We start from the raw sequence: 15,233 nt of genomic DNA, 5'->3' as shown, positions 1-15,233 counted from the left end.
CAATTCTGAGTTTATTGAACTGCTTTTCCTGTGAGTTCAAGTGATGTCAGTTCCAGTTTGAGCTCTTTCCCCCCCCTTATTTATTTTTTTCTTTTACATACATTGGTCATGACATTGAATGTGTCTGCCTGTTTCATCTCCACCGCAAGTTACTTTTATAATCACATCATGAACATTTGTCTTATCCTTTTTACTGTAGTTTGCTTTGACTTTGTATTTTCCAGCTGGATGTTGATCAGTGGCTGCGATGACATTGCGAGATTAGTCATAGAAATTATGAAGTGCACAGTAAGTTTGAATGCAATTTTATGACAAAGTACTTGCGTGGGAAAAAAAGGGAAAATTGTGGCAGTTATGACCTGTGAGATACTTTAGTTTTTCTGATAGCTCCCTAACCACACATAAAGTTACTGTTTTGTAGTCAGATGTACAGGAATAAATTGCCAGAGGACAGCAGGATCTCTTAACCTTTAGTCTCTGTGGAGGATACTTAAAGGCTGTTAGAGGCTGTCTTACTTATAAAATGTATGGAAGACTGTTCTCCCCTTGCTCTTTACTAGAATCATACCTCAGTCTCACTGACAGCAGATATCTGTCCCTGTCACTGCTCATACCATCAGCATGAGTAATGCTGTGTGAAAAGGCTCTGCACAGACCGCTAACATGTAACGACCTTCTAATTTCTCTGCCCCGGGCACTGTCACCTACCTGCTCATCATCTGCATAGCAGAACATCCTGGATACTCTTATGTATGGACCTCAAGAGTATTTATGATGTCAACTGTACCCAACAACACACCTCTAGTTCTAATCATAACGCTGCAGCAAGCAGAGGCTGCATGCCCAGAGGCCACGAGGGCAGAGGAGGCCACTACCTTCGGGCCAGCCCCGGGTCTTCCTGGACTACGATGACACTGACAAGGTAGAGGGAGTAAAGTGTAGAGTTTGTTGTATGAGGACACTGAAATGAGAAGCCAAGAGATGATTATTGTTGTATGGTGTTACTCAAATCTATAAATATGTCCAATGTCCCACTTAGAAACAAAACTTCACGAATCACTATGATTTTCTTTTAGATAGATGGATTAATTCTGTGGTTTTAATACTTTGTAGTTATCATTTTTATTTTTTAATCAAATATTAATGATAGGAGAACCAAAAAAAATGTAGTGACATAGAGGTAGGCATGATAGCATTAGCAAAGTCTTATTTGTCCTGCGCCACTTTAAGAACCTCTGAAAGAAAGGGCATTTAATAAAATGACATACTATTCAAATGATCTCCAAATAGTAATGGTCGAATTCAGCCAATGTTATAACTAAACTTTAGATTTGAGTCCCTCCCTCTACACATACCAGAGATGCCGCTTGTGTTCTCCATTTCACAGAAAACCCACTAGTGTCCAGAAAGCATGTTTACCATCTGTCTCTCTGTCTTCCTTCATGTCTCCACTCCCGCTGTCTCTGTGCCTGATCTGTCTTTGATGCTACTGTTGTCTGGAAAGTTTCCATTGTGATAGAGTCTAAGTTGTCACAGTGTCTGACATACATGCTTTTTTAGAGGGCATGTCTTCCAAAGGATGTGAAGAAAAAGGACAGTTTGTTTTAGATGCAAGTACAGCTGGAGCAGCAAAGGAGGCTCACTGAAGTCCTGCGGTGTGTACATTGCAGATCAGGCTGGACTTTCTACATAGCAAAACTTGGAGAAAAAATATGTAGGAGTATGCACGTGGTTTAGGTAAAGCATCTTATTTAATTTTGAATGGTTGGACATGTATAAAAGCACTACAGTAGATGTTATAGTAATTTGCTGTATAGAATATAACCTTGTTGTTGTCGTTGTAATCAGTTTGTTATTATTCATCCACAGGATTCACGTCCTTAAGTTTTATCCATGTAATATCTTTGTTTTTATCACACAGGGGTTTATAATACTTGCTGGATGGATTAACATCCAGAAAACAAGATCGATGTAATCGCAAAGAAACTTGAGAGTTCTGAAAACTGTGGTTTCCCAATGAGAAAGCACTGAAACTCTTTGTTGCTGGTCCTGTGATTCTAGTAGTTGCTGCCAGCTCCTGTTCCATACCTTTTGTACTGTGTCGATAAGAAGAAGAGGCGGAGATTCCCTCCATAGGCTGCTGAACAGAACAATCCAATATGGGCCATAGCTATAAAGGAAGGTATAGATGGGAGCTTCACTGTGGCAGCCTGTCATTCTGGTCCAGGTCCATGGTCAAACTGGCCTCTTTAAGCCCCATTTTTCATCATTAGCATGAGACATAAAACTGATCTCTAAGTAAAGCTCAAAGTCAATTTCTGGTCCAACTTGATAGATTTAGGTGGAAAGTTACCATGGAAACGGCAAAGGGTTAAGTGATTCAGATTTGCTCAGACTCAGAGTATCTTTTAGTGGCTTTCAGTTTTCTGTGAAAATTACAGACCACCAGCAAAGTTCTTAAAAAAGCTGGCTGTTGATGCTTTCAGAGGATTGATTTCTGTTATTTAAACCCAGTGCTTAGATGTAGTGTACGCACCTTTGTTTAATGTTATCACAGATTCGGTGGGTTTTTTTGTTTGCATTTTTGAGCATCTTTGTCATGCTTTGCTGGTAGCTGGTAGTTGCTGGTAGTTGCTTGGCCTACCTAAGTGATCTCTTTTGAAAAGTGGGTGCTTTACCAAAAATCTCTTTGTGATTGTCTGTAATTTGCACAGAAAACACAGATTAAGCAGTAGGAAGACTGAAATGTGGAATGAAAACTGGAAATGGAAAGCATTTTCCTTCAGATTAAAAGATGCCTTTTTTAAAATGTGTTGGTTGCAGTAGTAATGCACATCTTTTACTTTGATGGTGAATGGTCTCTACTGTTTTGCATCACACTTTTGACAGTTGGCAAGTGTTTGCAAACAATGGGAGACCACCGCTGTCTGTTATCAACCCCAAAAATTTGATTTGAAAAGGTTTTTGGTGCAGAAACCTCTTAGCGAACAATTTCACTTAATGACTAACGGCGATCTCCAGCAACCACATGGCAACTGGTTGGAAAAACCGCATCTTTCTCTAGTGAGCCTTTGGTTGCCAAAGTGTCACTGACTGGTCTCCAGGCCTGTTTAACTCAGTCCCTAATCAGACAGGGGGGTGACATTAACAATGCCAAGCCCCAACTTAAAAACCGTTCAACTGGTTAGACTAGCAATAAAATGAATTTAGTGTGCGCCGAGTCTTTGCCTGTGTACTGAAATGAAATGAAATGTGAGGTATATTTTGGCTTGTGTTTATCCCTCTTATTTAACTAAAGCAGCGTTTAGCTGATCCTTTCCTGCAGAGTGCTCAAAGATGAACAGAAACTTGAATATTATTATTATAAACCCAGGGATAAACTTTAAATACCAAGTTGTCTTTCAAAGGCATGAAAATGCCATTCAATAAAAATATAATTGAAACCAAGAACTCAAAATGCAAATAGTTGTCATATTTTTGGTGCTTAACAGATACAGCGAGTGATACACACATGAGGTGGTACTTTGAATTTTTGATTGGGCAATTAAACATTTGCTTCTTAATTGTAATTTCCAAATTAATCTGGGAAAATGTGTGTATTTATTTTATAGCTGCAATTCCCAGGGTAATGTTTTAAAATGCAACTATTTTCAAACGCTGGAGTAGGTTTTAACAGTTGATGAGTGTAAAAGCATTCTTGTATGTTTGTGTGTGCATTGTGTGTGTGTGTGTGTGTGTGTGTGTGTGTGTGTGCATTGTGTGTGTGTGTGTTTTTTAACAGAAGTGAAGCTGAAGGGCAAGCTGAGAATTGATGGCTTGCTATAGGCAGAGTGGATACTTCTAATAGTAGGAGTTCCAATAATGAATTTTCTCCAGCTTCCCAGAAAGAGGTTAAAAAGAATAGTGACTTGTTTTTGTTATGAAACGGTTTTGTAACATGGTTATTGAGTTCAGCCTGTCTGCACTACTTATAAATGCAGCACTCTTACTGTACATACAGCTAGACTTTTTGCCTTGAGAGATGTTTTGTTGTAACGAGGACCATCACGGTAACAAAATGAGCCAACGTGTTTATTGCTCTGTCAGCCTTAGGCCTCTCCCTCAAGAGCACAAAGCCATACTAATATGGCGCGATGATGTTGAGGAGGAGCCCCTTGGAAGGCATTTTACTTCATTTTGAAAAACTCAAGGGAGGTGTTAAGGTGTCGTATCAGTGATGTAATGACAGCTTTCAGTTTGCATTTATAGGTAGCAAATATGTCTCCTTGGATTCCTTCACTGTGGCTTCTTTTGTCCAATTTGACATGCAACATAGAGGAGTTGGCATGTAGAAATACATTGGGACTTGAAACCACAAGAGAACTGTTGGAAGGTTTTGACAATGTGGTGTAATGACGCTGCATTTAAGAGAGTAAAGAATGTCTTTTGGCTTCCTCCAAAGTAGCTTCTGATTTCCATTTGACATGCTACAAAGCACTATTGATTGTTAGAGAAGCAGGGTGAAAACCTCTTCTTCAACAAATGGAAACTGCAAAGTAGGGGCCTCCACAAGCCAACACCTCCTGCTCATGCATACTTACATATACACATACACAGTCTTGTGTTTAAAAAAAACAAAAACAAACTAGAATGTGCCACTCTCGAGGGAACTGAGGGCTTAAGCCACCGAATAAATGACAGGTAATTTTCAGTTGAGAGTGGAGCATACAGGCGAGTGAGGCAATCAATCACTTTGGTGATCACCCATGCAGATTTCAGTTCTGTCTGGCATCATCAAGGCTGATGACATCGATAGACCAAGACGAGATTGCTTGACAAGTGTGTGAGAGAGTACTGTTCATATGGTAGGATAGGAGATTGATTTCCCAAAAAAATAAAAAATAAAAAAGCACAAAATGTTACCATTGTTCAGACATTGGTGTGATCACTGATAAGTAGGTAGCAGTTACTTTTTTGTGAAATATATGAGAAGGATAGGCCAAGTTTTTTATGGATTTTCTTTCCCCCAAGTGTGTCTGAGATGGCCACAGCTGGAGCAAAGTGGATCTATTGATCCTGGGAGTTTCATTTTTCAAACATAGTCATCTTTCAGAGCCGCCTTCGATTTTTGAAAAATATACAGTGCGCTTTGAGATAATTTTATGGCCTTTTTGTCACAGTATACAGTGGAGAGATGTGAGGAATTTAAAGGTAGGTGGTAGTTTGTGGAAGACGGGTGGCTCTACTTCTCAGACGGGCTGGAGCTATTTACTTTGCTTGACCGCATGTTCAAACAGGGGCTGTGGGTCATAACTTTCTATTAATTTGGTATTAATTAGTAATTCCATCAGATGAATTCTATGTAAAATGCTTCCCAGACACATCTTCAAATCGCTTGTTTTGTTCCATCAATAGTCCAAAACCCCAAAATATTATATTGGCTGTTGGCAAACCATAGGCATCAATCATTAGAATTGTTTCAAAACAGCTGTCTGCTGATGAATTTATGACATATTAATCCAGCACCACTTTCAAGATGAATTTCACTGTGTCAGCAGGATCCCCAGTGGATGATTTTAATTAGAAAAGATGAGATTCGATACATTTTAGCTCTTTTTTTCAAATTTCCACCATCTATCAAACACATTTTGACTTGTAACTAACAGTTATTTGCATTAAAAGTTAATCATTTTGTTTACAAAATGTCAAAGAAGTAAAATGACATTGAACCCGAGGCAGCCTTTCCAAATTGATCATTCTGTCAGGCCAGCAGTTCACAACCCCAAAGAAAAGGAGAGAAAGGCTTATAAATGTTTGCCTTTTCCCCTTGAAACCATTGATATAGATAAAATATTGATAAGCAAAAATGACTGCAGATTAATTTTCTGACACTCTGCTAATCGTTTCACTTCTAGGAAGAATATTGTTTAAAAACTCTGCATTACACACACTGCAAAAGAAAAGGCCTAGCAAAGCTTTTACTTAAGAAGGACTTTCACTAAATTACACTTGGTTGGTTAATCTCTGCACGCCCTCTATTAGCTCTGTGTTTTTATCTATTTATTTGTTTTTATGAGTTAATAATTTGAGTTTGTGACCTTTTGCTTTCTTTGCTTTACCCTCTGGTCCTCTGTCCGTGCTCTTCTTTCTCCTACAATTTTCAGGTCAAAGTAATAAGCCGGAAAGAGGCTGCGAAAGGCGAAAAAACGATTATGAGAGCAACGAAAAGAGCATCACTTGTGTTGGTTGCTTACACTATAACCTCAGAGAAACGGAAAGAGAGAGCGAGAGAGTCAGATGCTATTAGATTATACAAACAAAAAGCTTACTGCCCACAGTGTCTCATCGTGGGTAGTCAAGTGGTCAGGGAGCGGTTATGTCATCACTGACAGTTGATGCCCCGTGTTGCCCAGCAGCAGGCCATGGAAACACCGCACACACGAACAACCCCGCTGGTCTTTAAAGGTCTGCTTGTTGTGTGGACTTGACAACAACACACATACCAACACAAACAAGCCTGTCCTTCTGTTGTGACCCGCTTTGACTTCCACGCCAGGACTCTTCTGCAGGGGATGAGTGGGCGTCAAAGATCGGCCTGTCCTGTCTTAAGTGCAAGTGTAAATGGGAACGACTTGTCTCCTAAAGTTCAACATCAGAGTTGTGTGTCGCCGAGGGGCTTTTATCATGTCGTCCTTTTTGAAAGTTTAACACTGAGTGCTTTAATCGTGGACGTAGCACAATTATTTTATGATGCTAACACAGTGAGTCTTTCTTATGGAACTTTACGCTTCATTAAATAAAAATTATCTGTTGAGAATGTTATTTCATTTGCTTTGAAGTCTTGATCGAAGCAGAAGAACCTTTCATATTTCAGAGGATTTCCTGCAACTGCCAAAGAAGTCACTTCTTATGCAAAGCTGCTGGATAGGCATGAAGATGGATTGTTAATAGAATGTGTTGCAGTGTGTTCAGTAATCATTATTAATCTCTGTGTCGGCGGATTCTTTCTCGGCTCGGCCCAGTGTTCATAAAGCTCGGTTAATTAGACTGATTGATTAGATGGTGATGATTCAGAGCTCTCATCACAGCTCCTCATCCCGTCAGCTCTCTAATAAGATCAGATTGCGCTCATATTCACGTATTCCCCTGTGCACGCACCCACACACACCCACCGAGCTTGTTTAGCCTGTCATGCCACCTCCCCGTCTTTCTCATCTTCGCGACTGTCTGTCTGTCACATACATATTCAGACAGGATTTACAGGCATGAAAGAAGCAGCCAGGCTTGCCAAAGCTATACACTGAAGACCAGAAGCTACATTATGTTAACATGAAAAGATTGCAAATCTCTCATTCGCCCTTATTCGCCTCTCCCCTTTCTTCTCCCTTGTCTCTCACTGCTATCCATCCTGTTTTCCAGTCTCATCATGTCTCATAAATATGACTTGTCTCCCTGTTTAGCCAAGAAAAACATTGCAATGGATAGCGGGAGTTTAGGAACCTCACATCTGTCTAGACTGTACTGTGTTCTTGACCTACGTGTGCGCTCCATGCGTCTTTTTGTGGACCTTTGTGATTACTTTCATGTCTGTATGGAAAACAGCATACACACAAATGTATTCGCAAACTTAAATGTGAATCAGCTTTGCTAAAGCTTTAGCAGCAGATCAATATTCATGCACAGCTCCAAGCGAACCGCCCTGCACTTAGTGCACAGTGCCTGCTCATCAGCACAGTAAAGAGACTCTCCCTAGCTGTAGTAAAAGTTTATGACTTTCCGTGTTGCTTTTGTCTCCAGGCAGCGGATATTACAGAGGATGATAAGTATTCATTTAGATTTTTGCCAGATCACCAGTCCTTCGTGTCAATACAGCCCATCTGAGCTCTTTAAAAAAGAGACAAAGTTTGGTGTGTGTACATGTGTGCGCATCTAAATGTGTGTGTGTTCCAAGGCTGTGATGAACCCAGTGCAATATCACCCCTAAGAGAGTATTTATGGAGAAAATGATTACCTTGGAAAAAAACAGAACTTTGATGAAAATTGTCCCACTTCAATTTGTACCTGGAAGGCTTGCAGTTGGTGTCCTTGTTTATGGGTAATATTGGAAACCTGTAAAACTCAACAGTACCAGATGCTTTCATAAAGAAATCACAATCATCAGTGGGTTTTTGTAGTGAGCCTGAGCTTCTTTTTCCTGGAAAATGGTAGCACATGAAAAACTCGGACTGCAGCTTTGACGAAATTTTGCATGAGTATGTTTTTTTTTAAATAGAAGGCCATATTAAACAAAGTATTGACCTGCTAGGCCCTGGAGTGAGTATTAGGCTGCGCTGTCATAAATCTTCTGAGAGGTAAGACTACTCTCTAAACCTGATCGTCCATAGCTTTTTAAGCTCCCTTTGAATCCCACCTTCACACTAAGCAAAAGTAGATACTCAGTACCTTAATCTTCCCTTATATCTCCTTTTTCTTGCAAAATCGATTCAAATTTAATTCCATGGTCCACTCAGTTGTCTAGCCACCATCGCAGTTTCACTGTGTCTACACAGAAAGCAGAGCATGAGCAGCATGTTTAGCAGAAAAGCAGCAGTGAGCTCTCTGTCTGTGTATTTTCACAGTAGGCGTTTAGATGTTGAGTGTAGGTTATCTGTGTTTTGGAAGTGCGCACAGCCCAATGCACAGTGACAGGTGGATGGGAGGTCACGCTTCACACCGACTGGCTCCAGTAAGTAATTAACCTACTGTATATAACAAAAAAAGGATGTAGCCACCATTGGACACACATTGGCGTCCTGTTTTTGAAGCCTTTAGCATTGTAGTCTATACGATCTTGTTTTTTCCAAAGCTAGAAGTAACCATATGTGGAAAAAGGGGTTAAACGCTAAGCTGTCTGCTGGCAGTAACAGCCAAAGTGCAAACGTACTCTGTGTAAGGGCATCAAACAAACAGATATCGGGTAATTTGTGCCAGTAACCTACCAAATAGCTACTAGCAACTGTGAAAGACACTGAAAGTGACCACAGCCCAGATAATGGGAACTTTAAGGCTCAATGCAACTCACATGGGTGAGTTCACTTCCTGTATAGTTGTCATGAAGCGAAGAAATTGTTAGTAGACCAAATCCAGTTTTTTTTTAGACCAGGCTGTAAAAGTGTTTATTGCTACTGAAAGAACATCAGGATTGACTCTCTTTTGGAACCAACCTCAAACAGGCCACTGGAGGGACTGCAGTTTTTAGCACCTTCCCATTAGCCTTTTTTATCACCCTGTTAGGTTGCTTGATTTTGAGGGGGGGAAATTAGTTTTTCCAAGAAACTCTGTTTCCTCATGTGTATGCGTTGGATGAATAACAGTCTCTCTCGGTGATTGAACTGGCTTTATCTGGCTTTATCTATGTGTGTCTTTCTGAAATATGTCTGTAAGAAAGCAAGAACTTGTGGAAAGATGTATTCACGATGTGTTGTTTTTGTTGGTAAAGAATGAATCGTTTTAACGGGAGATGAAAATGAACAAAATCTGGAAAGAAAACAATCTTTCTGATCTTTCGGTTTCCATCTCTTAACCTGACGTTTGATGGAGGCAAACAAGTTGTATGATTGACCGTATTGACAAGCTTAAATAGCCTCATTGGATGAAAAGTGGCCCTTGGGTGCTGCCACAGCGTTTTGAAAAGAACAGGCGGCCAGACAAAAAACCACACATTCATGTACAGCACTACCCCTTTTTGCTACCACAGCACTCTTAACAATTACCTTCCCGCTCTTTAACACACACATGCACGCAGACGCACACACACAAAGGCTATCTTTATGACTGCAGCATTTCCACCATTCCAGCTCGCTGTGTTTTTCTGCTTTCCTTACCTCCTTCACCCAGAGACCATTAAACTAGATCCCTTCTAAAAGGCTTTAAGGTCTCTCTTGGCTAGCCACTACTTCTCCAAAGCTCTGCCATGACTTTTTTCATGTTTTTAAATCAAAGTCCATGAAAAGTTGAGGGGGAGGAGTGGGAAGCAAAGAGAAATTTGGGATGGGTTTTTGTGTTTGTGGGTTGGAGACAAATCTTAGTTATAAACCCATATGGTGTTACTCACATTTACACAGGGACGCACACATGCACGCACACTCACATACACGGGCTTAATCTGATACGGTACATGGCCTCCTGGCCTGTTCTGCTCTGGTGGGATTTAAGTTTTTTTCCTTCCCTGTCTCCCTTCTCACCTGCTGAGAGTTACTTTAGATTTGTAACCTGCTCTCTTGTGCGTCCATACGCGTGCGCACACACTTGACTGCACCCACACAGTCCTGCAACACAAACAGCCGTATGAAAGACAGTCTGGAGGTGGCGTCTGCTATGACTCCTTGACTCCCTTACAGAAGGTTCTGATTTAGGGATCGAGGTGGTGTGCGGCTTTTTGATTTTGCTGGTAGTCAACCTGAAAATGTTTTCCTTGATGGTTTTTTGGCAGAGGCCATGTTGGGAGAGCTGTGGCCAGCTCACTTCTCCTACCAGCTGCTCAGATTAGGCTGGTCCAGCTGGAGTTTTTTAAGTTTCATACTCAAAAGACAACTCTGGTTTACTCTTCTCCATATCTCTACCTGGCCCTGCAGATCCGGATCCATATGCATCAGTGTCTCCAAGTGGGATAGCTGACTCACCTTCACTTAATCTTTCCTGACTGAGTGGGGAAGGAAAGTGTGGTGGGTTCAACCTGAGGCACTTTTAAGGTGCATCCAGTTATTGATTGTGCTGAAAAACCACACTCTGTGCAAAGCTCAAAAAGTACTACAGCTTGTATATACAGCAATGTCCAGGAAGAACACTTGTTCTGTTTTGTAGGATTTAAATATTACACTGGAAAAAGGAATTCCTTCAAAAGCTGCACCGAACCTCATATACTGCCCTCCTTAGCACTCCTTTTTTGATGATTCAATCTATTTACTCTAAACAGGGCGTAATGTTTAAGGCTTCTTAAGAAGGTGACTGTGTAGGTTCTAAATTACCCAAGTCATACAAGTGTTAGGCGTTTGAAACGAAGGCAGGAATGGGACTTCTTTTTTTGGGATTGTGAAGATGTTTCACGTCTTATTCAAGAGGTTTTTTTCAGGTCTAAAACAACTGGGATTTAACCCCTAGTGGTTTCGCTCTCTTGGAGGCAATTCCGTTTGTCGACTCATTATTGATTATGTGAGTAGTCAGATGAGCCAAGGTGTGTGTGGTTGATCCTTGTGAAAGGAAATTCCCTCCGTAAAGGGATGTGGACTAGAGCTCTTCACACGTCAAACTGTTGTCAAAATGAGCTGAACGTTATGGATTTGTGTTGGCAATATACATATATTGTTTTTAGGTTTTGTTTTGGGGTTTTTTGCCTCAGGTGTTGACACAAGTTTGTGTCATTGATATCACAATATGACTTTATAGCGGATTATAGCAGTAATACAGAGGAAGATTCTGATTCTGATATCCTTGCGTTCTGTAGTGTAGAAAATCCTCCTGTCGACGTGCAACATTAAATATAGATATAACTCTGCATGCGGGTTGATCAATAAGAATGTAATCTACAGCCACACTAGCAGGTCTGTGAGAATATTTGTCATTTTCAGAATGTTTTGCTATGTGCAAAAATAGAAAGTTCAAATGGTTAATATTACCTTTGCAGGTATTCGATTCAAAGTACAGGACAAATTTCAGCTTGATACGCGCACTACATTTTAAAAAAAGTTTGCTGTTTATTCTGCAAACTATTTCTGAGTCCTGATTTAAAACCTAATGAAAGTAGAGACAACTACCACCCACAGAGCACAGTTAAATATGGTAAAAAGTGTAATTTTCAAACGCCAGCTTTTGTTTTTACCTGGTAAAATTAGATGCTCAGAGGTCTGCTCCTGGATCATCTTTTTAGTTGCTGGATTATAACCTTAAAAGCTATTCTTACATTTTCAGTCACACTTCTTTAGGAACTATTTTACACTTTAAAGGCACTTTAGCTCCATACTGATAAGGTGAAAGACAAAGCTTTTAGCTTCATACAAGGTGTTTTGCCCAGATAACTTGACTTGGTGAAAGATAAATGGACACCTTGTTCTTTCTTTTTGTGATTTCTTTACCCCCTTGAGTTTTCCATCTTACTCTACCTCGACTCAGTAACCTTTAAAGCAGCCTTGTGAGGGGGAGCGGGGCAGGGAAGAAGAAAGAGAGAGAGCGGTGTAAGGGTTTGAATGTAGGACAGCATCAAGGAAATGAGGAGTCTACAAGTATATAGAATGATCAGTAAAGAATTACAAATAAGTAGTTTGATCAGCCTCAGACGTGACACTATGGGAATAGGTTGCTAGTATTAGATGTCTGATCACAGTTCTACACTGACAAGAGGTTTGGCCATAGAGGACATGCAGTACTGTGCAGGAGTACAGTGAAAACTGTGGAAAAATCTTACTGACTGATGATGCTGCAGTGAAGTAGTTTGCAGTAGTCTTCTATGTGTCCCTTTGAGTATTCTTAAACTATCCTGCCTTTCAGTGTTTTTTAGGCATGAGTGCTTCTTCCAGACTTCTAGTAATTTAGAATAAAAATATGGAGCTGTTTATTTCCTTTGAAACATATCAGATATATTTTAGTCTCAGTGCGCTGAATCTGATAAGGAAATGTTGGTGTCTGGATGCATCCATTCCTATTTTATGGGCTTTTTGACCATATTCCGATTTACTTTTCCTGACTTGCTTTTGGGGAATCTCAAAAGTAAATATGGATGATTTTGACAGAGACGCCTAGAAAGCATGATTATTTCTCTCTAATGTTCTTTGTTGTTTGTTTGCTTTGTTTTCTCAGTTAATCAGTGCTGTCAGTTCTCTCTCCTTTTTCTCCTCTTATTTTGTCTTTGTGATTGATGAAGAATTTGAGGAAGCGCCGAGGAAGCCGACAGAGAGGACAAACAATCTTCCACATATTGTTGCGGTGTTGAGTGTAGTGAAGGAGGTGAAGGTGCTATAAATGCCCATATTGATGACTACAGTGGAAGCTGGTGGAAATGTTCTGCTTCCCTATTGATCTAAGATCCATTATGAGCGGTTAGTAGACAGCTGGGTGAATGATGGGGAACGGTCTATCCATCATAAGTCGATGCCCACAGTGCTTGGCACACACTTTTGACTTCTTTTTTCCTTTTCTCCCCTCTGATTCTCCTTTTCTCTTCTGTTGATCAACACAAAGCCTGTTGGAATAAGAGAGCAGACATTTTGGCTCAAATCTGACAGCACCAGTCTGTACACGCTACTGTTGAAAGGCACTCTTAATAGATTTTTTTATTCGTTATTTATTTATTAAGCTGGCAAGGTCATCTTTAACAGCAATCTGCACAAGACAGAAAAATGGGAATCCTGATGTTTTTCACTCTGATTTTAACATGTTGACTCTCAAAGTCTGAATGAATGAAACATGTTGAATGAATCCTTCTCTGCTCTTCTGTTTTCCAGGTCACTGATCAGTCTGTGCGGGCAGTAGCAGAACATTGTCCCGAGCTGCAGTTTGTCGGCTTCATGGGATGCCCCGTGACCTCTCAGGGAGTCATCCATCTGACTGCGGTGAGTATGACAGCTATTCTTTACTTGCATTGCTGTAGTTTACCTTGAGTCCTCAGTGAAGGCCCAATCTTCTGAGCTCCATCAGTGTGTTTACTTACAGTAAAGTAAAAGTGCATCCCGTTGAGCCACTTTAAAGAAGACTAATTTCTCTTTTTCACAGTAATTACTTGTAGCAGTAAATGTCACCACAAGTTCTGGCGTGACCAACATTTTTGTCTAATCCTGTTACTACAGGTCAGCTCTGTGCATTGCCACAGGCCATGCATTGTCACCAGGGGGGAAGTTTAACTTTTGGAGAGTAAACTCTGTATGCCGGTGTGTATTTTATCTCAGACTTAGTTTTGAAGTTATTTCTCGTTAACTTTTAAATCTCATGAAAGCCTAATGAGATGAATCCTAATAATACACTGCTGTTCTGACTACACCCTGCTGTTTGGATATTACCATGCTAATGAGCAGGGCTCCGTGCTTAAAGGCGTTCCATGCCATATAAACATGGACACACATGCACCCACACACGGTGATTGCCTGAATTGAATTCACCAGAAAAACACTGCACCTTATTTTTCCTCTCATTTATTTCTTTTCCCCCAGCCTAACACCCACATAGGACGTTTGTGCACCCACGTGCGGATGTGCATGTCATGTCCACGTCCACGCATGCTCGTGTAATACAATTCCATTTGCGTTCGATGTACTCCGGTGTACACTTGAGTGTGCGCGTACCTCTGTGGACCTGTGTGCTCCCATTCCTCCTCAAATGCAATTACAGTTGTGTTAATAGGACTGAGGCACCCGATGCCACGCTGCATTATTAGATTAAACAGCAGATTAATTTGTGCTCATGCTTTTGGCCCCCTATCATCTCTGCAGCCTCTGCTGACCTTGGCCATGGTGTTGTAGACAGACAGTAATGAAGCCAGCCAGTCATAACAGCATTAGCATACATGGAGGTGGACGCGTACATACACCTCCGCCCTCACGCACGCACACAGTCTAGCACACCTCATTATTATTTATTACAGTATTAACCAAGGTGAAGTTTTAGGAGTTCAGGTGAACAAGTTCATAATTCTGATAATGTTTATATATATTTTTTTTGAAAGATGCAGATTTGTCACACAAGGCGAGGCTAAAAGTCCTGGAAGGACAAAAACAAAAACCAGATTCATAGTAGCTTGTTTTGATCGTGTGGTCGCCCAGTCGACATCAACTGCACATGTTAAAATTTCACAGACACTTTTGGCTTAAAATTGTCTGGTAGTTGTGTTATTGGCAGTGGTTCGCAACTCTACTGGTAAACGTACAGTACCTCCGGAGAAGCTATGGAGTGGACTTTGTGGTAAAACTTTTGTTTACTTTTGTCTTCGAAGTACAAAAAAACGCTTTCAGCCTCATCACGTCTCTCATTATGCGATGTAACCCACGTACACACACAAAAAAATATATAAATAAAGAATATGCTGCATTATTGTAACAATAACAGCAAAATAGTTTAACCAAACCCCACTCTTTAATTGATAAGAAACTTTATGCTGTAATTGAGCTATATGAGACTGAAGAAGACTCGGATGGAGTGAGGAAATGTTTCTCCCACTGAATCAATTTTCTGGGATTTATGCTTGATGTTAATGTAAAAAAACCAAACAGCTTGGTCAGTATGTTATTACT

General features: G+C 40.5%; 1 protein-coding gene across 1 annotated transcript in view; it reads left to right on the top strand.

Annotated features, from left to right (window-relative positions):
- The window catches only part of fbxl17 (F-box and leucine-rich repeat protein 17), a 232,756-nt gene that overhangs the window by 62,929 nt on the left and 154,594 nt on the right, over window positions 1–15,233 (top strand). The window contains exon 7 of the mRNA XM_080893999.1: window positions 13,455–13,562. Coding sequence (XP_080750125.1) covers window positions 13,455–13,562 — 108 coding nt within the window. The remainder of the gene's footprint in view (window positions 1–13,454; window positions 13,563–15,233) is intronic.

The sequence above is a fragment of the Rhamphochromis sp. 'chilingali' genome (assembly GCF_963969265.1).
Source record: "Rhamphochromis sp. 'chilingali' genome assembly, chromosome: 10".
Classification (NCBI taxonomy): domain Eukaryota; kingdom Metazoa; phylum Chordata; class Actinopteri; order Cichliformes; family Cichlidae; genus Rhamphochromis; species Rhamphochromis sp. 'chilingali'.
Note: the sequence above shows the minus strand (reverse complement) of the source record. Positions and strands in the feature narration are given on the sequence as shown.